The sequence below is a fragment of the Corvus cornix genome, chromosome 20 (genome assembly GCF_000738735.6).
Source record: "Corvus cornix cornix isolate S_Up_H32 chromosome 20, ASM73873v5, whole genome shotgun sequence".
Taxonomy (NCBI): Eukaryota; Metazoa; Chordata; class Aves; order Passeriformes; family Corvidae; genus Corvus; species Corvus cornix.
In genome coordinates this window covers 14,363,950-14,389,222 of record NC_046349.1, presented here as the reverse complement: position 1 = coordinate 14,389,222, position 25,273 = coordinate 14,363,950, and the positions used below count along the sequence as shown (strand labels likewise).

Here is a 25,273-nt window from a genome sequence, read left to right as displayed (position 1 = left end):
TACCAGGACTTGCAGCTGGAAGAGGGGAGGGAAACCTCTATGTGCATTTGCAATGCCTGCATTTTATACAGCAATAAAGAAAGTAAAGAAATAGAAAATAACAGGAACTTTATATATTAATAGGAAAGGAAAATGGAGTTCTAGGAGCACAGATTAGGGAAACAGCACAATCCAGTGATGCCATTTCAAACAGCCCTGTGAGGGTGGTACCGAAAGGAGGTGGGACCAGACAGGAGCTGAGTTGGTGAAGTGAGAAGGTTCAAACATGGAGTGAGCAGCTCTGCCTGGCAAGAGCCCCTCTGCTGCAGGGGGGGAACACTGGCCTGGGCTGGGCAGGCAGAAATAAAGGAGATGCAGGTGGGGGAGAATGGAGACAAAAAGGGGGAAATAAATGTGAGAGCACAGACAGAAGCGCTGTCAGTGCAACCACAAGGGAGGCACCAGAGCTGTCACCATAAGCTATCACATAATTTAATGCCTTGAACCCCCCTGGGTAACTGGCACTTAAATCTTCCACTTGTGTCGGGCCAGTGGAGCTGTTGCTGCACAGAGAGCGTTTCTCTGCTAAGGGCAATTACCCCTCGCTGCCCTGGGCAGCAGCACGCTCACTCAGGTGTTGGAGGGGACAGAAAACAGCGTCAAGCTGAGCAGTGTCACTCCCCACTGCAGAGCTGGAATTCAGGTGTGCTCCAAGAGCTGTCCCAAGTGGATGAGCTTTGTGGTGAGGAGTCGCAGAGGTGCCGGGAGCCAGGACACCCTGCCACGCTCCCAGCCGTGCTGGGCGCCGTCCCGGACCCGCCGGCGCAGGAGCTGCCGTGCTTTGTTTCTCAGCTGAGGTTCTTATTGTGACAAGTGAATCACCAGGAATGAATCTAACAAAGATAGTGTGGTAAACTTAACAGAAAAATTATATCCCTCTGGATGTGTGTTATATTTTGAGAATAAACTAAAGAATTCCTCAGTTTAATCCATCTCCTGGGTTTGCCTGGAGTAAAAATACAAACCCTACAAACAAGCCTTGTTTTTTCATTTCCATTAAACCTGTCTTTGAGAAAGTTGAGACTGAGACAGTCCTTGTTAACCTTAGAAATTTTTAGAAGTACAGACTGTCAGTGAGTTTTTGGTTCTCTGCCTTTTCAGATTGTTCTGTTGGGAAGGATGAAAGGCTGGATGATGCCAGCAAGCTGATAGTGCCCCTATTACCCCCTCATCTGCAGCTCACTTGCCAAGCAGTGAGCCGTGCACTTGGTTTGCAGATCCTGAATTTTTCAGTGAGGATGTGACAAGGTGGACCCCATATCTGTTAGTGTTGCTGAAGGATGGAGCACTAAGGTCCTCCTCTGTTCAGCTCTGAGGGGATATCTGGGGCTCAGCAAGGCTGCTGACACCTTTCTGATGCTGCACGTACCTGTGTCAACTGAAGGCAGCAGCTGTGCCTTACAGGAAAAGCCTGCTGAAATCCAAATCGCACATGAGGAAGTTTGAGATGCTGTGGAAACTTACAGACACCTGTTCTGAAACTAAAACTCCAGACTGGCAGGGATACTGCTCAACAAGGCTGTCCTATCCACAATTATGCTCATTTCTAACCAAAACTTCCAAAAACTATAACGACTGAGGTGAACCATTTACCCAAAATGCCTGCTTAAGCTGTTTTCTAACACAAATTCACTTGGGACTCGGCCTCCCCTGGTCAGTGCACACAGGGAACCAAATCCACTGAGGAACCAGGTTTAAACTCAGCCTGAGCTGGTAGGAAAGCAAACCCACCCACCCTCAGTTTGGAGTGAACATTGCCATGTTCTCCCTCTCCCACTCATGAGGAGCTATGAAACCCAAGGCTTTGTATGCTGGGATCCCACAGGTTCCTAATGGGAAAACAGCACATTAATGGGAAAACAGCACATTAATGGGAAAAGGCTGAAAAAAGGACTGCAGGGGAGCAGAACAAAAAAAGGCCAATTTCATGGGGAATATTTCTGATTTCAGGTCATGGCTGTAGAGTTTGGGGGGTGTGGATGGGTGTGCCTGTATGGGATGTACCAGATGGATGTCCCTTGCACTTCCTTGCACTGAGGGAGATAAATGCACCCCCAGACACAGCATTTCAGTATTACAGGAGCTCTATGGGAGCTGACTTCCAGCTTCACTGCACCTTCATCTTCTCAGTTAATATTTATAAAGCTCAATATTTGTGCAGCGTTGTGCAAGGAGAGGAATATTAACCAGAATGTCCGTGGGGCATCCAGGAAAGCAGCTCTTACTCCGGGCCAGGCACCGGCCACCTCCCTGCCATGGGGCACCTCTGTACCACAGAGATGGAGAGAATCATCAGAGGCAGAGTTTTAGCCCCGGGCATTTAATTCAGGTTCAAGTGTGGCTGCAGAGATAGAGGGCAGCCAGGATAAATCCCGGAGCACAGCGGCTGAACTGCCAAAATAGAGTTAAAACACTGCCACGTTCTCAGTACTGAAATACCTGAAAATCCGGCCAAGAAACCAGACTTTAGGGATAGATCAAAGGATAAGTACATCTCACCAACATGCTTCCTTTTATTTATTTTGTAACTGTGATCAAATTTGCAGGAGTAGAAATGGGTTTTAAAGAGGCGAGACCAGGCTGCCCCTCCCGAGGACTCTCCCCTGCTCCGCGGGAGCCGCATTAACTCCGGCTGAAAGAAGTGGCCATGCCATGACTCATACTTTCCACTCCCCATAATCCCTCTCAGTAGGGTACAGACTTAAGAGTTTTCCTCTGACTTCTATTTTGTTTTAATTTATGCACCTGATTTGGAAAAGCCTTTGAAAAATCTGACAGTGGAGAAAAAAGGAGCCTGTTTTATCTGTCTGACGGACAGGCTGAAAAAATGCCCCAGCACAGTGAAATTCTGCACTACCAGGAAAATAACATCTGTGTCTACAGCTTTCTACAGGCTGTTAGTAAAAAACCCTAAACTACTAGAAGTCCTTTGTCAGAACAAGGACAGAGCTTAAGTGAAAGAATAAGCAGTTCCACTGAGTCAGAAGTGTGTGGCTGACACAAGACAGAGCAAATGTCTTTTTAAAAAAACACACCAATGAATTATGTACAAAGCCATGCTCAAGGGCCCAGATCCCATGTCTGGCTTCCAGCGATAGCAGCAGCAGCCATGCTGGGTCCCACATGCTTCCCGAACCTCCAGAGCCAGGCACGAGGCAGTGGCTACTTCTGTAAAAGGACTTCTTTTTTATGGGTTTTGGAAAGGTCAGTAAATAAAATCTAGGTTTTGACATGCCAGCTATTTTAGGAAAAGTGACTGTTTTTCCATTGTCCCTGTGTCTGAAACAGGGAACACCACTGCTTCAAAGCCACTCTGCAGCTGCAGCTTTATACACAATGCCAGACTATGTCACCACTGCAACTCACAGCCACCAGGTGACACAGGACCGTCCCCAGAGGGCCCCTAGGTCCACAATCCCTGTGGTTCATGCCTCACAGCCTCTCTGCAGCCTGTCCTCAACACAACCCATGCACCTGGTCCCCAGCCAGCCCCGCTTCCAGCCACAGGCTCCCGTGGCTGCCTCTCCCTGGCGCCGGCCTCCGCAGCTCCCCAAGGCACAGAGCCGGTCCTGGGCTCCCGTGCTCCGTTCCCAGCTCCTGCCCTGCACCTTACTGCAGAGGGGAAAATACCAGCTGCACCTTCTCTCTGATGAAGCGGAGTTCATCTCAAAGGACAGATTTCATTGTTCACATCCTGCACCAAAGAGCTCCAAGGGCAGCTGTCCTGGTATGTCCCCCCGCTGGCTGTGTCCTCACCGCTAAGGGACATGCCCAGAGCACTGCCCAGCGTCCCCCCTCAAATAAAATCCTGCCCTATAACCTTTTCTGCCTCACCCAGAAGATAAAATTGTATTGGGGAAGATTTCTTTGAGTTACTGTTTATTTAGCATCATTTTACAGCTCTGTTGGTCTAAGGTGTGTATTTTTAGTGTCTCAGATTGCTTCTTCCCATCTAGAGAAATAACAGCAAGTGCACAACATGTGCTGGAAAAACAAACAGTTTTACTGCTGGCTTTCTGGAAGCTTTTGGTAAATAGCTGCACCTGGTTCCAAGTGTACTTTGTTCTAAGGTGCTGGTAGTACCTGCCTGATGTCATGCTCTCTGAGGCTGTTAATTAGGAACATGTTGTGTTTTATTGGTGTTTGCATTTGGGGCTCTGTTTTGAACATATGAATGAATGGTGTCCCTAGAGAATATTATTATTTCTCCTGGAATACAAATTGGAGAAATATATGAATAATAGAGACAGACACTCTTAAAACAGCTCAGTTTATCCGATCAATTTCTAGAAAGTCATATTACCCAGCTGAGAGTACATCAATGATGCAAAATTGCCGAAGTGGTGAGCTATTTCAGGATATTCCAAACCCAAGTAATAACATCTTGGTACTCCTGTGATGGATTTATTGAGTACTAATCCTTCTGCACACTGTTGTCCTGCAGTCAATGAGCAGCTCTCCTCTGAAAAGCTCGGGAGCCTTTAGCATCCATCATCTTGATGACTGCAAATCTCTCTTTAATGGTGCAAGCCCCAGGAATGGTTTGCACCTATACGAGAGTGTGAAATTTTAAGAGTACTCCTTTCTGTGGAACTTCCCTGAATGTTAATAATGGGAAGGAGGCAAGAGGGCAGTGGGAAGAGATTTAGAAGTCTGCTGGTACATTAAAGATGGATCCCATAGGTAACATCTCCAGGTTACCTATGACCTTCACGATTGTTAGCGCTGCTAATATAAACACCTTACTCCACACAAACCTCCTTGTACCATTCAACAAATCTAAAAAGAGCAAATTTGACAGATTCAGCACTTTTATAGCCTTCCCCCAGCAGTGGGGGAAGCATTTGCTCAGAAATCTCAACCATAACCCTGCTGTTATCTCTATAATTAGACCAGTTTGGTCATTTTGAATGTAGTGTGTGTTGCTCACCTCAAATAGCAAATAACCTGCCATGCCACCCACACTCTGTGCACCTTTCCAAAGGCTTAGAAGCCTTGCTGCCTGTGTGGTGCCATGCAATGACCCTGAACTGCTCTGGGAATCTGGTGAGGAGCCTTCGCTGTGGGCTCCGCTTGGACAGCAGCCGCTGCCACAGGGAAAGGAGAGAACTGGGTGCTTTTCCTGCAGCTCAGAGCTCAGGCTGAAGACTCAGTTCAAGCACTGCAGAAAGGCTGGAACTGCCAGGAGGCTCTGTGGGGATGAAGACATGAAGGCACCATCAGTGCAGAGCTTCCTCAGGCCTTTACCAGCACGTGGAATGCCGTTCATTGGCACGGCACTCCGGAGCACGCCAGTGCCCGCTCTCCTCTTACCACCTCACCTGGAATCTCACAAACCACCAGAGAGCTCTCTAAGTGGCAGGGGAATACAAACCAGACCAAACCACAAGCCCTAGCATTGATGCTGCTACACCATTGACTGCTGAACCCAAAGAAACTATTTTTATTTCCTTTTTTTTCCCCTGAAGGTACCAGACAATCCCATGGCAACCAGCCTTTCAGAGTGGCTGTCATCTGGTCAATACAGCTTAAGTCATCAATCAGAAAACCAGGTCTTTCACCTAATCTGTTTCTTTACAAAGAAGTAATTTGGCCTGTACAGATGCTGTAAAACTGCCCCATGACTGAGTTATTTTGGGATAAAATGCAGTGGGGTCACAGAGCACAGAATCTTTTGCTGCATAAGACTTTCATCCAGCCCTAGTGGGTGCCTCAGTCACAGACATGAGATAGCCTTTGCAGTCCAGTCTCCATGGCTTCAAAGACACAATCGAGGATTAAACTGTCCCACACCACACAGAGAAACATCACTCCAGGGAGTCTGTGAGAGCTGCTGGAAAGTGAAGCCAAGCCCTGGCTCCCCCCAGCCCCACATCCCCCCAGGAAGCCTCAGCAAGTGCCCACTGAGCCCTTCTCCTCGCCCGAGCCGGTGCAGCCACTTGCTGTTGAGAAAATAACATAATTGCACACCGAGCAGTGAGCCTAATGAAGCCACGTCGATTTTGTTGTTAAGGCCTATGTTTCTAGGATTGCTGGCCTACCAGCACTGTGTTTTCCAAACAGAGACAGAAAAGGGCAGAGAAATCTCATTAATGACAGGACAAACAACCCAGCAATGCAACAGGGCTTGCTTCAAACTCAGATCCTGACAGAGACAGATTTCAGTGTGCTGGCATCTTGTGCTCCTCACTTGCCAGATAGTTTTGAATGGCCCGAGGTCACTGGTCATTAATTAGAGACAAATTTTATATTGTGACCCTACCAACAGAGGGTGAGGGCTCACAATGCCTAAACTCCCCCATACACAAGCACTGTGAGAAAAGGGAGGGATTTACTCTAAAGGTGATCATGAGAATGGATTTCATATGTGAGTGACTGCCCCAGTGGAAAATCTGTGCCCAAATCCAGTGCTGGGATCATAGCCCCTGGAATGAAATGGGTCCGTTTCTCTCCCCTCTCTGCATTTTCCTTTAATTCCTTCATTACTTTTCCATGTTTTGGAAGTGCAGAGTGCAAATGAATGCCCAAGAGATGACCTGAGAGTAAAGTCTGAAAAATGACAAGTCTGGGCAGCTTGGAGGGGTGATAACTCTGGCGGTCACCTCTGGGTGTGAACACCTGGAAGAGGAGGAAACCAAAGGACACCAATGCTGCTCCAAGAAAAGCCATCAGGAGGAGAAAATAAAATGGTGGCTTCACCCAGCATTTCAGGACAGGAGGCAAATACTGAGGCAGCATGATCTATCCTCATCTGGTCTCCTGCCACTTGGGGGCAGGGCCAAATGGGACCCCACTGCCACCACTGCTACTAGGAGGGTTTATTGGTGATACATGTCTCTGACACCTTTGTGTCTCTGTGTCATCGCAGAGCTCCAGGCAGTCTCAGTAGACACCCAGCTCTTCCATGGCACAGATTCCCTTCAGCAGAGCCCAAGCACACCTTTAATCAGCTTTGGGGGGACGTACAGACCTCACGGAAGCACACACTGAGTGAAGCCTACGAGGATATGCTTGCCTGAATTAGACTGCAATAAATAAGCAGCAGGGAAATTGTGTTCAAAGCTTTGGTGTAGGTATTTGCAGCTAAAAACGACCACTGCCTCCCATAAACATGGCACAGACGGGGCAGAGAGCTGGAGATCACTGCTCAGTGTCAGGAGATGTGGTTTCTCCAGCAACCTCCTCATCTCAATGTAGGCAGAAACTATGGCAAACATTGACTGTCTTTATGATAATCACTGCACAAAGACTCAGCGCCAGGTACCTGGAGGCTTTACATGTGCTGGGGAAGTGCTGCTCTCCCAAATTTGGCTATTCACTCTCCCTAATTCCACACAATCTGCAGGGCAATAGCTTTCCAGCACGGCCTCCCCAGGAAAGTCTCTCTCAGTAGACAGCAGACTCTCATGCTTATAGTCTAACACACAAGCATGCAGAAGGACACTGTCCAGAAGGAAAACAGAGCCCAGGATGCATATTAATTACTGGTGGCACAAAGCCCAGGCAAGGTTGCTGCTCCATGGTCAGCCTATAAATCTGTCCAAACAGGATTCTCACCACGTCTGCCTTGTTTACATTACAACATTTTATGACCATGTGGTTCTTCACCTGGAGAGGAAGAGTATCCTTGCACAGCCAGTGAAGAGCTGGGATTTATTACCTGGTGAGAAAGGCCTGGCTGTGCCCCGGGCTGGGCAGTGCCCGTGGCCGCAGTGCTCCCGGGGCTCCCGCCCAGCGCCTGGCTGCAAGTCTGGGAGAAGTTTTATCCCTTTGTTTTCCCAGCAAAAAAAGCTTCAGAATGACAGAAAGCTTCAAGCCCCCCTACCCAGCTACTGAGCTAACCCAGCTCCTGTGAGGGCATCCCACCCTCCGTCCTGGGAGAAGCCTTGCCCAGGGACCTGCTGTCACGTGGATTTCTGCTTGCAGAGGGGCCTTGCTATGCAGTGTGGGAGGATATTTCCCAGTGGGGTCAAAAAGAAGTTCTCCCCACTCTCTTGCAATGAGACTGGCTCTGCAATGCCAGTAGGAGAGAGAATCAAGTGTTGCTTTCACCAGAGAGGGGAAAGGATTTGAGCTGAATGTGGCAGACTGACTGTTGAATTAGAGAAAAAAACAGGTTTCCTTCCCTGCATTGGCCATTTCTCACAGCTCCTGGGCCCAGCACTGTCACAGTTACAGGCACAAAAAGCAGATGACAAGAAAGTGTCCAGACAGACAAAAACATAAAATAAAATCTGGATTGTTAAACATCTGTTCCACAGAAACAAATCTCTGTAGGCTTCTTGGATGTTGCAGATGTCACATTAACCTGAAGCACTTAAGAATTTTAACTAGAGGAGGAAAATGTCCCTATTTTTATAGAAAATTCCTCAGCACACACTCCTGGCCTCCTCAGTGAAATGGGTCCTTTAATTGCACCCTAACGTGCTCCTTCTTTGCTCCACGCTTAATGTTAAGAAGATGCTTGAGACTTGTTGACTCCCAGGAGATCACTCAAGTACTGAGTTATGTGTGTGCTGAAGTTTCCCACTCTTAGCAAGGGTTTCACTTCACCTCCAGGCAGGCCCAGCTGGAGGGATCAGCTGGATCAGAGCCCTGTGTGTGCCCAGAGGCAGAGAGGGAGGATCAGCTCTGTCTGACACCTGCTCTGAAGAGGTAACTTTGAAAAAGGGTGGGGGAAGGCATCTTCCATCCCTTGTTACTACATGAACATATAGCTCCAAAAATCTTCATTCTGTACAGTGTCCCAAAGGAAAACATTTGAAATAATCCATATTCATTGGAGTTTTTAATCCCTCACAAACCAGAATTCAGCAGGCAGCTAATGAAGAAGACAATTATGCAGCACTTCACACAAAGAGCAAACCAGAACAGGTGCAAAGGCTGGAGCGTTGCCACACTTGCTCTGTTCCTTGGCACAGGGATCGGGGCTTTACTTAAAATGTATTCACACATCCCAACAGTTTAAAGACTCAGTCTGAAAGGAAAAGAGGTGACATTTAAGACTGATCATTAGCTGTTGACCACCTAAGATACTAAATCAGAAAGGAGACAGCTGGCCAAACTCAGCTTTATTTGTGTTCTTTCTGAAGAACACAAGCAGAAATGGTGCTGCACCAGCAGGGCAGTGAAAACACAGACTGTGCTTGGTTTGCCCCTTGAATTAGAGCTCCGATGTACAAGAACAGGGCAAAGGAGTGGTGCCCAAAGGATTCACGTCCAACCAGACAAGCATGGGAAAAGCAAAGAGAGATTTTCAGTCTCTCAGAAGCAAAGAGATATTTCTCCAGATGTTGGTTAGAGGTGCAAGAGAGTAAAAATCCCCTTTTGGAGTTTGTGCAGGAAACTCGGAGCAAAGCCATGACCCAGATGTGCCAACAGCAGCCGTGGCACTGCCCAGCACTTTGGGGAGGGTGTGGAGGGAAGACAAACCATGGAGCTGAGTTCCAAGGACACAGAGCTACTGGACTCACCAGAAGGACCCTGCGAAAGACAGAAGCAAGGAGGTCAATGGTGAAGGACTTCAACTGAAACAGCCAGCCTTTTTTAAGAGGGGGTTTCAATGCACTTTTAATGAAAAAGATCATTTTTGTGAGCAGGAAGAAGGAGCCTTCTGCCAGTGTTATGGCTTATTCCCCTGGAAAATGCTAAGGAAAAGAACTATTCCAACAGGTAGGTGATAATAGAGGGAACAAGTGATGATAAGATAGCAAAGATATGAACTGCTTAAGGACCTGGTGGAAAAAGAAAAAAGAATGAATTTAGGAAGAGACATAATTTCTCTCAGGATGATGAATTACAAATAGAAAGGTTCTGTATTGCTGACCATTTCAACACACAACTGCACCTCACGCAACTCACACAATTATCCTGGTTTTACACACACAGATTAAGTAATTGCTTGTATAAACTTCAAGACACCTTGGCATATTCCAGCTGCCTGATTTGCATGCGAAATCACAGCAATTGCAGGTACAACCCTCCTTCCCTTGCACACCTCCCCTCAAACAAGGCCAGGAAAGCACCAGCAGTGCCTGGGCTGCCCCTGGCACGGAGCACCCGGGAGCATCCCACGGCTGCTCTGGGGGTCGTTCATAGCAGCAAAACCTGGGACACAAGCGGCTGGGTGAGGGAAGCAGGGACAGGCAGAGCAGTGGGTTCCTGTATCTGCCCCACTCGCTGTTCTGGAGAGCACTGCCCCAGTGGTCCCTCAGTGCCTCGCTGCTCCCCACAGCTCCGAGCCCTGCTGGACACCGGGATCCCAGCCCAGGGGCTGAGCAGCCATAGGCACGTCCTCCTCCTGCCGCTCTTGCTGGGGAAGCAGGCCAGTCTGCTAATGGGATCAGCAATTAGGGAGACTGATCCCATACCTTTCTACAGCAGTTTTTGCTTTCTCTGTAAAACATATTTATTACTCGTTTTGGGGTAGCATACACGAGCGGTGAGTCAAGACCCTGTTGCACTTAGTGCTATATAAACACAGAACAAAAAGACAGAACTTCCTATAAAGAGTTTATAAATTAAATTAATTACATCTATAACTCCTGGAAGTGGCATTGCCATGCCCAAGTCATCTGGACCACGAAGCAAATTTTCCAGAAGACAGTGCAAACTAAGAAGTATTTCAGAGCCACTTTACAGAAGCTCTTAAGAGCATCTTTAAAAATAACTATTAAGTCAAGTGGGTTTCGTTCATGGCCATTCATTCGTAGCCAGAAACTTCAGCAAATGTGTTCTCAAGCTTAATAAACATGCAAAAATAATGGAATTGCACCTGCCCCAGTGACCAGCAGAGAGGAAAGAGAGGCCAAAGACCCCTCTGGTGAGACCTGGTGCATTTTCCTAGCATGGTGAAAATCTGGTATTTCAGCAGGCATGTGCTGGAGCTTTGGCCAGGGCTGCAGCTGTTAAATGAGACCATTCTCTGGGATTGCAGGAAGTCTAAAGTTACACCTATAGAATAACATTGTGTGTAAGCACAGACAGAGAGAGCACAAACATGTCAATTAGCAAAATGCACTCTGATACCTGATGTGCTCTAGAATGCAGCACATCTTATGTTTGGTGGAAATATCTCTTAATCAGGAGATATTTCCAGAAGGGTCCTGTCCTGCTGAGCCACATGCAGGAACTTGGAGTCAGGAAAGGTCAGAACATATACAAGGAGTGTTGGGTCTGTCAGCACCTTGGGTGGCATGAAGAATGCATGAGGTTCTTGCTCCTGAAAAACTCCCTTTGATGACATTGGCTTTGGCCAAGGCAGGGCTAGCAGGGCTCTGACCAGTAGGAATTAATCATAATTCCTAGACTACACTTCATCTGCTTCAAATTTACTTTAAAGGATCAAAATAACAGTAAGTAGGATCCAATATACCTGGAGTTACCAAACCCACCACTTTATCAAAATAAACCAAAAGTAAATGCCAGTCACATCATTTGACATCTCCTTCATGAACAGAAATTAGAGGCTGAGATGTCTGAGAGCTCTCGTGGTACCACAGAGTCTTCAGCACTCCTGGGAAACTGGGCCCAGCCACCGCCTGGGAGTCCCTCCCAACACTGACATCAGCTCTCCAAGAGCACCACAAAACCTGGCAGGTCCTTCCCAGTGCAATCCCAGCCTGCTGCTGTGTGAGCCCACCTGCCTCACAGTAACAGGCAACACCTCCCAAAGACACGGCTTCTCTCAGCTGAGCACTGCAAAACCTGCTGAGATCAATCAGGCTCTTACCTGGGGATGATTAGAGGCGAAAAATAATTGTGTGGTGACTGCCCTGAGTTTAATTCAGCACCCTGGCAATAGGTATGAGCTACAGCTGCAAACTGAGGAGGCATTTGCTGACAGAACATTGGTGTTTCTTTACTTTTCATCTCTGTTCTACCTTAACTAAAGCTATCCCTAAGGAACGCCAGCCAAGGTGATGAGACATAGGTGCTCGAGAAGTTCAGTCCAAGGACTGAGAGGAAAGAACTAAGGTGAGCTTTGCAGCCCACCTGTGCAGGACTCCCTAAAGCTTTGTGAGCAGAAGAGAGGGAGCAGCATTTTGTGGGGACACCACAAAAACTGTGAAGGTCCCCTGGGTGGTCAGCTGAGGGTTAAAGAGACTCTTTGTGGGACACTGCAAGCAAGGGACTTGCTGGGCTGCCCCTTGAGGACCCCTCCTGCCCAGGGTAACAAACAGAGGCTCTCTTGGAGCAAGGATCAGTAAATCCCATTGCCGAGGCTGCTTCAGAGAGAGCTGCTGCCGCCAGCTCTGCTGCTCTGACCCAGGATGCAGGGTCTGCTGCCAATCACAACTTTCTTCCTGCCAGCAGAGAAAATACTGCACTGGTCAAGAAAATCTCCTATCTGCTGCGTCCAGCCTGTGTCCAACACCCCTGAGCCCCAGAGGGAATGGCGCCGATGCACTGGCAGGGAAACCGCTGGATTCACACAAAGTCCAGCCACGGAACGATGGCAGCTTTCTAGACCAGCTTTGCTCTTGCCTGTATCTGGGAGATTTTCTTATTTACTGTTTCTTCTGCACTGTCATGTTTCAGTGCAGATTGATAGCAATAGTTACTGCACCAGACAGGCGTGAGGATTACTTAATTAATGTTTGTGAAGCGCTTTTAGATCCTCACATGAAAGCAGCTAAGAAACACAACGTATAATTATTATGTATTATTAATAAACTTCTGGCACATTGACAGGAGGGAAGACAACGCTTTTTTTTTTTTTATCTTTTTATTTTCTAAAAAGATTAAACTTTTATGCTATGAAGGACAGACTTACCAAAAATTCACGAGTAAGTAAACAAGGAGTGAAAGCTCCTCATTCCACCAGGAAGACAGACAGCAAGCACTGCCTGAGGAAGTGAGTTCCACTCCTTGTCTATCCAGACACTTGAGCAATCCATAGTTTTTGAGAGTGGCCAGATATGGAGAAGAACAGGGATGTTACAGACATTGCTAATAGTGGAAGTGGTCAAATGCACCAATTACAAGGAGTAGAGAGTTTGTTTAATGTGTGGTCACTATGGTTGACAAAAGCATGCACTGCAGAAGCAATGAAGTGTGCAGAGCAAGAGATGGACATTTTCAAACAAACAGAAAAATCACAGCTGTGTGAACCAAGTTTTTTAGAGCTGAGAACGTGCCAGACACAAACCCGATTCCCAGAAATATGAAGAAACCCAATCTCATGGATTCCTAGGCAGTTCCACAGAAGTGGCCAGCTCTCGTGTACTGCAGCTGCCGCTTAGAACACCTACGGCTGAGATCCAGCTGCACCAGAGAAAAAGGGGCCCAGAGGTTAGGGGTGAATTACAACTCTGCCTCCTTCTCCATCACAGACCCTGAGATGCCTCTGCACCCTCTCCAAATAAACCAGGACAATCACACTGCTCTACTTGACACGGCAACTGGGAGGACAAACACGATGCACTCAGATGGCAGGACAGAGAAAGCCAGGGACAGACAGACACCAAAGCACTGCAGAGAAGGACAGGAAGAGAGTGGACACAGTGATACAAATCTACCAGTGATAGATCTCAGCTGCTGCTCGTGGTGCCTCGTGCCATTACGTGTTTCCATTCCCTGTTTACACTGCCACTGGATAGTACTGAACCACCCAAGCAAAGCACAGTTGGCACACGGAGGAGATTCCTTGCCATGGGAAGGGTGCTGACTACAGTTCCTGCCCCTACAAAAGATTTTATGTGGTGACACTGCAACAGACCTCTTTGCTCACATCTTCAATTTATTCTTTCAGCAAAATGAGGGGTTTTTAAAGAGATACGCACAAGGAATCTTGACTCTGAACATTTAGTAAGCATAATCATGCTTTAGAAACATTTTGCCTGTCAGTACCAATGAGAGAGCATTTCTGGTGTTTATACTGTTTATGTACTGCAAATGAGATTTACAGCTCCACTTTGTTCAAAAATGAGCAAGAGCAAATGGACTTAAATAAAATAAAACAAAACTAATCTGTGCTTTTGGCTAGAGACTCTGCACAAATCCTAGTCCAAACAGCATTGAATAAGTTCAGCTCATAATAAAAGGAACTGATTATGTACAGCAGAAAAAAAAAGAACTTTCAAATAAGTTGTTCCTTCAATTTGCTTTGACTGTTCACCAGCTTTTGTTAGTGACGTAGGTTTTTTATCAGATTAGACAGATACCTGATGGATGTTATCAATACTAGTTGAGTACCAACAAGTGCTTTGGTTTTGGCTTTGCTGTTCATTTTTCTTGCCCAAACACACAGCCAAGAGCCCAGTGCTGAGCTAAGGCCACCTTCCCCCCACTGCAGTGCCAGCAGCTCAGGGAAGGGTCACAAATCATCCGCAGCCCTTGGACCAATGGTCCACATCACTGGACCAGAATAACTGCAAACCTCAGCAAAACCTCACAGGAATCACAGGGGGAACTGAGAGAGACTTGTGAACAGAGAAAGGGGGAACATGCCAAAAAACGTGGATCCATCTTTGAGGCCAGGCTGAAGGGAGCTCCCAAGCTACCCACAGCCCATGCTCTGACCCTCTCCTTCACCCCAGTACTGTTTCTGCCAAAGGTGGCAGTTGGGGTGTCTGAGGAGACACTGCTCCTGTAACACTGGAGTCATTCATTACATTTGTTGTGCTCAAAGTGGAGCTGGTTGCACAGATTAGCTCTTAATTGAAAATAAATACCTTCCTTACACAGGTTAACTTTGGTAAAAAGGAATCCCCACATTGACAGACAGGTTTAATATGTGTTCATACATATCAATATATACTAGCAGATATGTATTCTGATTTATTGAATCATTTCACAACACAGGTTTTTCTATATGTTACTCTGACATCTGCACTCCCTTGCTCAAAACACTTTAGCAGCATCCCCTCCCTGGAGCCAGAGCTGCATCAAAGCATGCTGAAAACACCCCAGTACAGACCTTCTGCTTTTAGATCTACCAGAAGAAAACCTGCTATTTTTCTGTAACCACTCATCCCTCAAACCTGACAAAGGTTGCCAGCACTTTCCCATGCAGGCTGGGCTCATTTCAGTAGGAACACCTGTGCCTAAACAAGGAGTGGGTTGTTTTCTCTCTCCATCCCCTTGAATAAACTGCCAGAGGGCTGCCAGCACCTTTCCCTCTGTAAGATCTCACCGTGGGCAGTGCCCAGGGACCACGGGAAGCTCATCTATCCCATGAAAATGCCCTGGTGACATGGGAGAGTGGGAAGCCAGGGTCCCCCCTCCCCACCCAGTCTTCCTCACTGACCTTGGGCAATGGTCACCTCCTCACTTTAAGATGGGGATAATACATATATCACAGGTTTGTCCTGGCCTCAACTAATCCATCTTTTCAAAGCACTTTGAGAGCTTTGCTTGATGAGCACAGACATTATAATACTCATCTGTTCCAAATACATTCAGTGGGAGTTTTACGCTCCACAGAAGCAGGACTGGGGCTGCTGGTGTTACCGGGGTCCTAGAAAATAAATCTGCTTGGGAAGAGCCATGGCCAGGCACAAAGGCACAGTGCTTACCTCAGCCCTCTTCCAGGCTATCCCTACAATAAAGAGTAGAATTTCTCATTAGAAATCAGAACAAGCCCTCACCAAGGCCTGCTGGTGAACACGTTCAGCTGGTGCCAGGCTGTATAGGGGACAGGAGAGGCCAGAAGAGAAGCTAGGACAGGGGGGAGAAAGCAGAGACCAGGCCAGCTCAGGGGGAAGCTTACCACAAGGTTTAGTGTTGCTGTACTGAGTAACCAGGAACACCGGGAGGTGAACATGAGGCTGTTGCCCCAAGGACTGAATTTAGGGCAAGGTCAGCCTAAGGATAAAGAGCACCAAGGCTAAAGCAGCTTGGGCAGGCCAGTTAAGCAGTGGGGTGTGGGGCAGGGAGCCCTGTGCTGTCAGCAGGTCCTCAGTGCTTGGCACAGAGCAGCGTGGAGCCCGTTCACCCCCAGCCCCAGAGCTCTGCCCCGTTAGGGCAGCGACCACCCAGCCCTGGGGCAGCCCCTGGGAAACCAACCCAGCCCAGGAGGGAGCTGAGCCTCCCCATGATCTAGGAATTGACCCAACTCTTCTCATCACAGCCAGGGTCTGATCCTTGTCTGCCTTAACATGACAACATAGGTGTAGAGCTTCTCGAGAGAAGGCTCATATTAATGCCTTGCTCGAGTGCAGTGGCCCCATCGTGCTTCTGCTGGGTCTCTCCATAGAGTAAATCACAGTGACTGTGTTTATTGTAAGAACTAAGTGAGCAGCTGTGAACTTTCTTTGACATAAATATTTTGCCATTAGCAATGACAAATAGCAATGCTCATGTTGTAAAAGTAACATTGGATTATTCCTCTCCATGAGGGCAGTCACATCATGAGAAATCAGAAGGACATTGTGATTGGAAAAATGGGTAAAAAGAAGAATGTGATGGCAAGGATATTTATCCCACTGTGTAAGAAGAGTTAAGAGAAGAATGGATTTTTCCACGGAGCTCTGGAGTGTCTGTGCAGAGCCAGTTCTGGACACTGTCATGGTCAGCACAGGGCAGAGCCTGGCCACATGTGCAGGTGCTTCACACAGGTACCTACCAAAGCTACACCTGCACATTACACCACACCGGCATATCCTGGGGGCATTGGGCCCAGAACTTTTCTTCTGAATCCCATTATTACTAAACCTCTGCAGTTACAGCTGAACAAAACAGGAATTTTCCATTGTTGCAAGATTTTCTACTTTTTGACTGGTGATGTTGGCACCTCAAACCCTGTCTGCTCTCAGGCTGAACAGGATGGGAGAACACTGAGCAGTGAGGGGAATTAATTTCTCAGAGATTTTTTTCAAAGGTACAAATGAGAGCTGGTGCTTTAAAAATAGCATTGACTGTACTTCTATAGCACACGTCCTCCAAGGAATTCAGCACAAGCATGTAAGCTTGTCACTTCCCTCCAGAGGCAGGCGGGCTCTCATGGATGTGGATGCTCAGGCTCTCCAAGCGGGAAGTTACGGAGAAGTTAAAAATCCAGGAGCGTGCCAACACACACGTGTTCGTGCATACTGGTGCTTCATGGACTGGATGGCAAGCACATCAAAAGAAATACAAGGCCTAACAATTAACTTTCCTTTTCTACATTCTCTATAGACTGCAGAGCTGCAGGCTTGGATTGGAAACAGCTGAACCCAAACCAGCTTCAGGCAGGAGCACCAGGCAAGTGCCTGCTGGATCCAAGGGCTGAAATAGCAGCTCTGGGGAAAGGCTCACCTTTGAAGGAGGATCCCACCTGGAGAGCTTAGAACAAGCTCATTGTTGGCAAATGCATCCCATGCAGGCTGCGAGGCCATCGGCCAGGCCATGTTACAGGGACTCCTTTAGAGCCAGGAAAGAATCACAGGACACAGCTACCAAGCTGGCAGTTTCACTAGGGTGCAGGTTTTCTCCCCCAGCTGGGAATCTGTGGAGGCTATAATGAGAGGAGTTCTGGGAACTGGCCACACAGCAATACATTGTGGGCAGGTCCACTGGTGCGACAGACACAGAGGACATTGCAGGGAACTAAACACAGGAATTAGAGCTCCCCAGACAAAAGATTTAAGTCCACTAGAAGGACAAGACCCAGAAAGTAGCTGCAGGATGAAAAGAGATTGATCCAGAACAGCAGTCATTTGTGTGTCCACAGGACAGTGCTGTGCTAGAAGCCCAGGGATAAGCTACAGACCAAACTGGCAAAACCCTGAACCCAGGGGAGAGGCTTTGGAATGAGGCTCTGCTTTTGAGGATCTCTGAAGATAGGAGTTCACTTTGGATGAAGGGAAAAAGTCTCCTATATATAGCAAAAAAGCCAAGGCAGTAGCTGCATCACACTGGAAAAAAGTTACAGATGGAGGCAAAATATGGGCAATCTGGCTTTAACAGTCAAAGTCAACATCTGCCCTGTGATGGGACCCTTGGAGACAGACAAGGCATGGCTAAGATGTGACCCCTGCAATTCAGGAGAGGGGTTTCCTCTGCCAAATGCTAAATTCAGGCAGGTTTAGAGATGAATGAAAACTGCACACCATAAGGGAGGACCAGGAATAGAAAGCCCATGTGGGGGAAGAACGCTCTAGATGTAGCAAATGCATCTCCAAGAGGCTTTTATCATTCTTATTTTGTCACTACTATCAACAATAATATGAAAAGAGCTTACAGAGCATCCTCCCCAGTCCCTAAGCAATGCATCTAGAGATTAGCAGCAGAGAGCAGTGGGCAGCAGAGAAAAGCTGTTCAAGGAATGTAGAGGCATGCATAATGAGATTACCGAACTGGAGTTGCATGTTTTCAAGGATAAATGTGATATTATTGCACTGGCAAAGGCATAGCAGGAGCAGGGGAAAAGATGAGAAATAGCCTGTCAGAAGGGAGGGATCACTGCAGCTGAGCTCCCAACAGGACAGGGACAAGTGGGAAGTGGAGGCAGCGAGGAGGAAAGGAAGTGCACATCCTACTTGACATGCAGAGAAGCTTTTTGCAAAGTGGGTGATGTCATCGTGTTTTTCTCAGCCTTCAGGACAGTAAGAGAAAAATAGATGAAACCAGCACATGCAGAGGAGTCTGTAAGACGAGCAGACTTCCCCCTCCCCACCCCATGCAACACTAATTGCTCAAATATTGATCGGGGAAATAATTTGTAAGGACTAAAGGAGGAAAAGAAACACTTTCCTCTCAAGAAGCAAAAAGGGCAATGTTCTTGCAGGGTTGCTGGAAGGGTCCTGGTGATCAGAGAATTTCCAGAACCATGGAAGTTAATCTCAGATGTTGAGTTGGTCTGATTTGTTATTTGTTTATACTGGAGAGCATGAACAACTGCAGGTTTTTATTTTTCAGGATACCACACGAATTGTTGGAATTACAGCTAGGCTGGTTCTCCCAAGGGCCAGACAGGTGAGAGACCCATGGACCCTAACTAGCCTTGGTTAGTGGAAAGCAACACCTTCCAAAGGGACTTTGGCAAGCCAGGACTGGTAGCTGGGCTGAGGGTGACAGGAACCAGCTGCCCAGGCTTAGCCTTGGCAAGGGAAGGAGCAATTAGGATTAAAAGCCCAAACCAGAATGCTGGAGCAGTGCTAACCACTACTGCCCTGGCATGGACACTAAGCCCCGAGGACAAGCAGCAGTTCTGCTTGGCTTCTGGAGAGCCGCTCTTCTTTCCTGACAAAAGGAAAACTACCATGCAACAAAATGTAAAAGCTTCTCCAGAAAATATCTGCACCCCGTCAGTTTCTAGAGTAAACCATGACAGAAGCGAGCACCAGAGTCCTCTGTGGTTAAAAATGGATGTTGTGAGTACACCAAAGTACACGAAGAATACTATTTAAAAAAAAAAAACAAAACCAAGAAACAGCCATCAAACTATTAAGACAGACTGGGAGAATGATAAAAATAAGCATGAACATGCAAAAACAGTGATTGCAGGAAGAGGAGAAAGCATCCACAAAGCCTGCAGTGAGTATTTCTCAGGGATATGCAGGCAAATAACCACAGGAAATGGGAGAATCAGATCCTTTAAAATATATTCGAAAGTTAGAGGGAGATGAACAGTTTTATTTAATAACTGCCTGATAAATATTTTTTCATTTGATAGAGGGCAGGTCCCTCAAGTGCTCCATTCTGCACACGGGGGTTTTCCCTCTGGGCGAGGGGAGTGCAGGGCAGCCCGACGCACTGGGGGGTGAACTGAAACCAGTTCGGGCACTGGATGCCCTGGCTGCCCCTGGGGCCGAGCTGGAGCGGTGCCGTGGGTCTGACACCTCCCAGAGGGCCGGTGCTGTGGGCACAGCCTGAGGGAGAGCAGCACTCACCCCTCTGCTGCTGCGGGGTGGCAGCAGGGCTGCAGCCCCAGCACCCGCCCAGCGCCTCCTCTGCAAACCTGGAGCCTCTCAAGGAGGGGGAATTATAAAATCCAAGAGTGTTCTCTCCAGTCACGTACAGGGTGAAGCCTCACAAATAAGTAAGAGCCTGCTTGCCATGAGGTGGTTGGTTTCAAAGCCAGACAGAGCAATCAGAAGATATGGGTAAATCTCCAGTGGATAAGAAAGAAACAAAAACTAAGGTCTGGGAGATTCTTCTTCTGTTACATGAATGCTATTTTCCACCCTGGGGTACACCACATATTGTCCCCTTTAAATAAATAATAAAAATAAAATCCATAGAAAACAAAACCAACAAAAACCACCCAAGAATAAAAAAAAAAAAAAAAGGCAAACCCAAATCCCTGAAAACCAAACAAATAAAAACCAGCTCTGTTTAACTGGTCCCAGTATAACCCTGGAGTAAGCTGGTATGGAGGGGACAGGCGAGGTACTGTGCAGAAAATGTTAAAATACAGCCAATGCTGGCAGCCACAGTCCCTAGGTTGGCTCGGGGGGAGAACTTGCACTTGTAGCCATTTTCCTGGCTTCTTAAAGAGAACATGAAGGCATCTTGTATTTGTTGCATGGAAAACCCTTTGCACTGAGTGGCACAAGTCTGAAGAGAAAAAATAAACAAGAGCAGTTCAGATTTCCCCAGCGGTGGTTTTAGGACCTTGCGTGACGTTAAGCCTCACAACAGTTTACTTTGTTCCCTTTCCATAGGAACAGTTTGAGCTCCCAGACCTGGCAAAGCAGAGGGAGTCTGGCTTTAGGAGAGGTGACAGAAGTTCCCGGAGGCCCGCGGCCTCCGCAGAAGTGCTCCAGTGAGCAGCCAGCTGAGGAAAGCTGGCCAGAAACTGCCAGGCAGAGGCTCAGATTCAGCACACACAGCCTAAAAGGGAGCCTGGGCACAGCTGGATAGGTCAGATAACGGGTCAGGCTGCCAAGTCCCTCTCCCCTTGTCCTTCCATCAGAAGTTGAAGAGTGAGTTCAACCTATCCAATATGTGGATTGAATTCTCAGGAAGGTGATCAAAGCAAAGGGCACACTCTGGCACGAGGGAAAAGCTATCCACCAGCAGGGAGCAAATTGGATAAAGAATAGGCCTAGCAGCACTTCTGTCCCCGCCTGCTAAGCTAATTGTTCATCAGGCCTGTCTGCCCTGCTACACATGAAAGGAGTGGGAATCGGTGTTTGGGAACTGCTGGAATATTTGAGGTTTGGGAACACACAGCATCACTTTCATTGCAGTAATGAAGGCACAGAACGGCAGCTTTAAATGCTAAGGGTAATGATGCATTACCAACCCCTCTCAATTAATCCAGAGCCTGCAATGCCGAGTGCACTTACTCCGAGAATTTTCTCAGAAAATGAAGCTAGAGTATTTAATTTATAAATCACAAAAGACACTTATTTGGCAAGAATGACCCTTGCTCATATACAATAAATCATGAACATCAACAGTCTCTAATGGATTTTGAGTCAGTGCCACAGACAGCAAAGCCTGGGGCCTGTGTTTCAGGATTCCAAGACTGTGCCAAAGGAGCCTTATAAATTATTAATGCGTTCATCACAGTGTCATCTGTGCCACTGGAGAGATAGAGACACTATGGGGCTCTGTTTGTCATTAAAAAAGTGATAATGGGTTCAGCAGGCAGACCATGCCTCCCCTTCCCCTGCCAGGATAAGCCAGTCCACACCTCATAAAATCTCTTCCCCAAGTTTCATACATGCTCTTGGTTCATGATATGCAGCATTTTGGGAAGAGAAAAAAAAGAGGTAAAGAAGTCTGTTTTCCCAAGTAGCCCACCCAAGCCAGACTCCCTAAGGGATGGATGGAGCCAAGGTCTGCGTTTGCAGATGTTTGTACGGAGAGAGGTGCATTACAGAGGGAAGCCAGGGCTTCTTGCAGCTTCTCTGCCATACAGTGAGGATGTGGGTATATAGAAAATTCAAGTTTTGGTCCCTACTGCTCAGTCTCTCATGCTTTTCAGTTATTCATCCCACAGTTTTCAACCTCTCCCCCTTCACTTTTGTCCCCATGGTTACTGAATCACTGTGTTCGCAGAGATTTTCCTCACTAAAGAAAATGTGACTAACATGAGGCAGCTAAATTATCAGAGCCAACTCTGACATTGGTTTCTCCCAACATGGATTTTATCTTCAAAACACCTTCAAGGAGATCTGTTCACTGGAACCAACTTCAGAGTAAGCAGCACTTCAGCTATTGACAGAGCTGCATCACTTGCCCAGGGAAGACTTGAAAAAGGATGGAATTCAAACACCAGCTTTAGCAGACATGCAGCCTAGGAGTGCATGATACAAATAAGTAGGAGATGCATTTCACTACAAAAAACGAAATTAAATTAAGCCCTGGAATTGAAGGCATTATTTCCTCACTGCACCTGGGTCTAAGAGTTCAAGCAGAACTGGCTGCTTGAAAGCCAGTTTGATTAACCAGCAGAAGACATGCATGTTTTAGGCCCAAAGAAATCTCTATTACAGACTGCACCAACACAGGCCACTGGGTAACAAGTCTAAAATGTCCAGCCACAGCAGTCTTTGTGCGCTGACCCACTGCTCAGAGAAGCTTCTTCCACACTGAGCAGCCTAGGCTGCCCCAGGGACACTCAAACCAGATCCCTTCCAAACTACCAAAAACCCCCAGAAAACATTAAAATTCATTTGCATATGAGAGGCCTTTCTCTCCTTCACTCACAGCATCCAGCCAGCCAGCCACAAGTGCCCTGACATTTAAGCAAGGGCAGCAGGACAACACCTCAGGTAAGCATCACCAGTCAGGAGCCAGTAGACAACAGAGACATAGAACACTTACCTTGGCTGCTACGGAGGAGTTGGGCTTCTCCAGGAGGTCCCAGAGTTTTTTCCTTTTCTCAGCACAGCAAGTGTTATCGAATTCCTCCCCTTCCCTTTCCCTCAGGGTCTCTGCTTCTCTCTTCAGCTCCTCATTCATCTGCTCTTTCTTCTGGTGGTAGCGGGCCTGGCAGCAGGACTCCAGGTAGATCTCATCCACCCCCCAGTAGTCCAGCTCCTGGCTGAAGGACAAGGCGCACATCTCCTCCATCATGTGCAGCTTACCAGTACGATAGAAGTTCAAGATAGAGGTGAATGCCCCGGGATGCCTGTCAAAGAAGTACTCGTTCTCCTCCAGGTTGTAGTCATCACAGATCTCCATGAGGGAGTCGTGCGTGTTGCAGTCTCTGAGCTTACCCAGCCTGGTCCGTGGCAACCTGTCCAAGGTCCGCCAGAGAACCTCGTGGGCCAGCCCCCCCACGTTGAGCTTGACCCTTCGGGAGCAGGCCTTGCTCCTGACGATCTCGGTGGGGTCTGGAGGCAAAGAGGTAGTAGAGCGAGATCCATGCTTATTCATCCCCAGAGGCATCGCTGGTCCCCCTCAGGCTGGACGCTGCACGGTGCGGCGCGGGGCAGGGCGCGGGGGCCGGCTCTCCTCACCTCTCCTTCCCCTCCATGCCCCAGAGCTGCAAGAGAGGCCGCGCGTGGGTCCCCGCCCGCCGCCCCCGCCGATGTGCGGGGGGGCGGCGGCGCTGTCCGCCCGCCGGTGCTGAACCGCGCCCGGCGCCGCCGGCCCGAGCCCAGCCCCGCGTCCAGCCCCGCTCCACGTGCGGCGGGCGCTGCCGCCGAGCTCCCCCGGGCGGCGGCCGGGGGGTCTCCTCCGCCCCGGCGGGCCCCCGCCTCCGCCCGGGAGGGTCCCCGCACGCCCCGTCCGGGAGGGCTGCGGAGGCCGGGCACGGCCCCGGGAGCCTCTCCGGGTCGGGCGCGGGGCTGCCCCGAGCAGCGCTCGGGGATGCGCCCCGAGAGGCGCTGGGCCGCCGGCCGGGGATGCGCTGGCACCGGGCTCCCATCCCGGAGCGCGCGGCCCCGCCGGACCCCGCGCGTCCCCACGACCCAGCCGGAGCGGCCCCCGGCGGTGCCCCCCGCCCTGCCCGGCCGTGTAGGCTGCGGGGAGATGCGGAGGCTTTTAGTAACTCCAGCCGTAGAGATTTCCCGAGGAAAGAGCTGGGGCAGGGAAAAGGGAGGATTTAAAGCCACTCTAAGGACGCGCTCTGCCTCTCTGGGCTGCCCAGGGACGCCCCCCAAGCCCCCCACGCCGGCCTCTGCATAACCGGGAAAGCAACAAAACGGGAATAAGAAAAAAAACACCGAGCCCGCCTTAGGGCGCCGGGTGGCTCCTGACAGCCCCGAGCACTGTTGCTTACACAAAATGGCACGAAAAGAAGCCCCGGCGCAGGCAGGAGCGGCTTCCCCGTGCACAGCTGGCACAGCTCGGGGCTCGGCTCCGTCCCCGCCGACCCAGGTCCCCCCCAGACCCAAAAATCGGACCCCGCCGCTGCCTCCCGGCAGCCGCCGCCGCACACGGGGAGAGGCTCCCGTGGCTCGGCCCGAGCCCAGCCCTCACCTACCTCCTCCTGCGGGCTCCCGGCGAGGCGGCGCGGGGCGTGCGGGGCCGAGGGCGGCTACATCCTGCGGCGGGGCGGGCGGCAGGGGCGGCCCCGCTCGCATCCCCCCGCGGGCAGCCTCAAGGCGGAGGGATGGCGGCGGCGCTCCCGGCTGTCCACGGAGCCCAGGGGGAGGGGAAGGGAAACGAGGTAAATCGGATCCTTCGGCAGGAAGCTTTCCAAGGCCTTCCCTCGGCTGCGGCTCCTCACTCCTCCCTACAGCCAGCGCCGGAGCCGCGTCTCCGCCCGCCCCCCAGCCCTCTCTCCGGGCAGACACAAAGGGAAGCTCCGGGGCTTCCTCCCGCTGCCTCGGCACGGGGATCAACAAGTGCAGCCCGTGGCTCCGGCGCGGCCGTGCGCGGCTGTCCCGGCGCGGGGCGGGCGGGCGGAAGGGTCGGGGCTGGGGCCGGGCAGCTCCGCCGTGAGCGGGAGCGCAGCATTGCAGCGCCCGGGGCCGCTCCGCGCCGCGCCCGCCGCCCCGGCCGCCAGCCCCCTCCCTAAGGCGGCGGGGCTGCTCCGGCAGCTCCCGGGGCCATCGGCCGTGACAACAGGAGCGGCGGTGTGTGCCACCGAAAAGCGAGGAGCGGAGAGCGCCAGGCAGCCCGGCAGGGCCCCCCGCCGCCTCCCAGGCGATTCCTCGCCGAGCCGGGAGCAGCGGAGCTCAGGGAGGTTGCTCATCACCCCGCGTGTGAGGGCGATCCAGGCCCTCGCCCCCACCCCGACTGCCCCTCGTCGAAGGAACGAGCCCACAGCGACGGTTGCAGATATTTGCAGAAACAGATAAGAGGAACAGTAGTGGATCTCTGCTGCCGATTAGGACTATGAATATAACGTAAACTAGCATTTACTAACCTGAAAACACACCAGAAATGGAGAAAACTGTGACTGTCC

At 49.6% G+C, this 25,273-nt stretch overlaps 1 protein-coding gene across 1 annotated transcript in view; it reads right to left on the bottom strand.

Moving 5' to 3' along the window:
- KCNB1 (potassium voltage-gated channel subfamily B member 1) overlaps window positions 1–24,772 on the bottom strand; it is a 114,415-nt gene extending 89,643 nt beyond the window's left edge. The window contains exons 1-2 of the mRNA XM_039563450.1: window positions 24,347–24,772; window positions 22,741–23,404 (exon numbers count right to left, since the gene is read on the bottom strand). Coding sequence (XP_039419384.1) covers window positions 22,741–23,307 — 567 coding nt within the window. The 5' untranslated portion in view covers window positions 23,308–23,404; window positions 24,347–24,772. The remainder of the gene's footprint in view (window positions 1–22,740; window positions 23,405–24,346) is intronic.
- Between the last annotated feature and the right edge of the window lie 501 nt (window positions 24,773–25,273).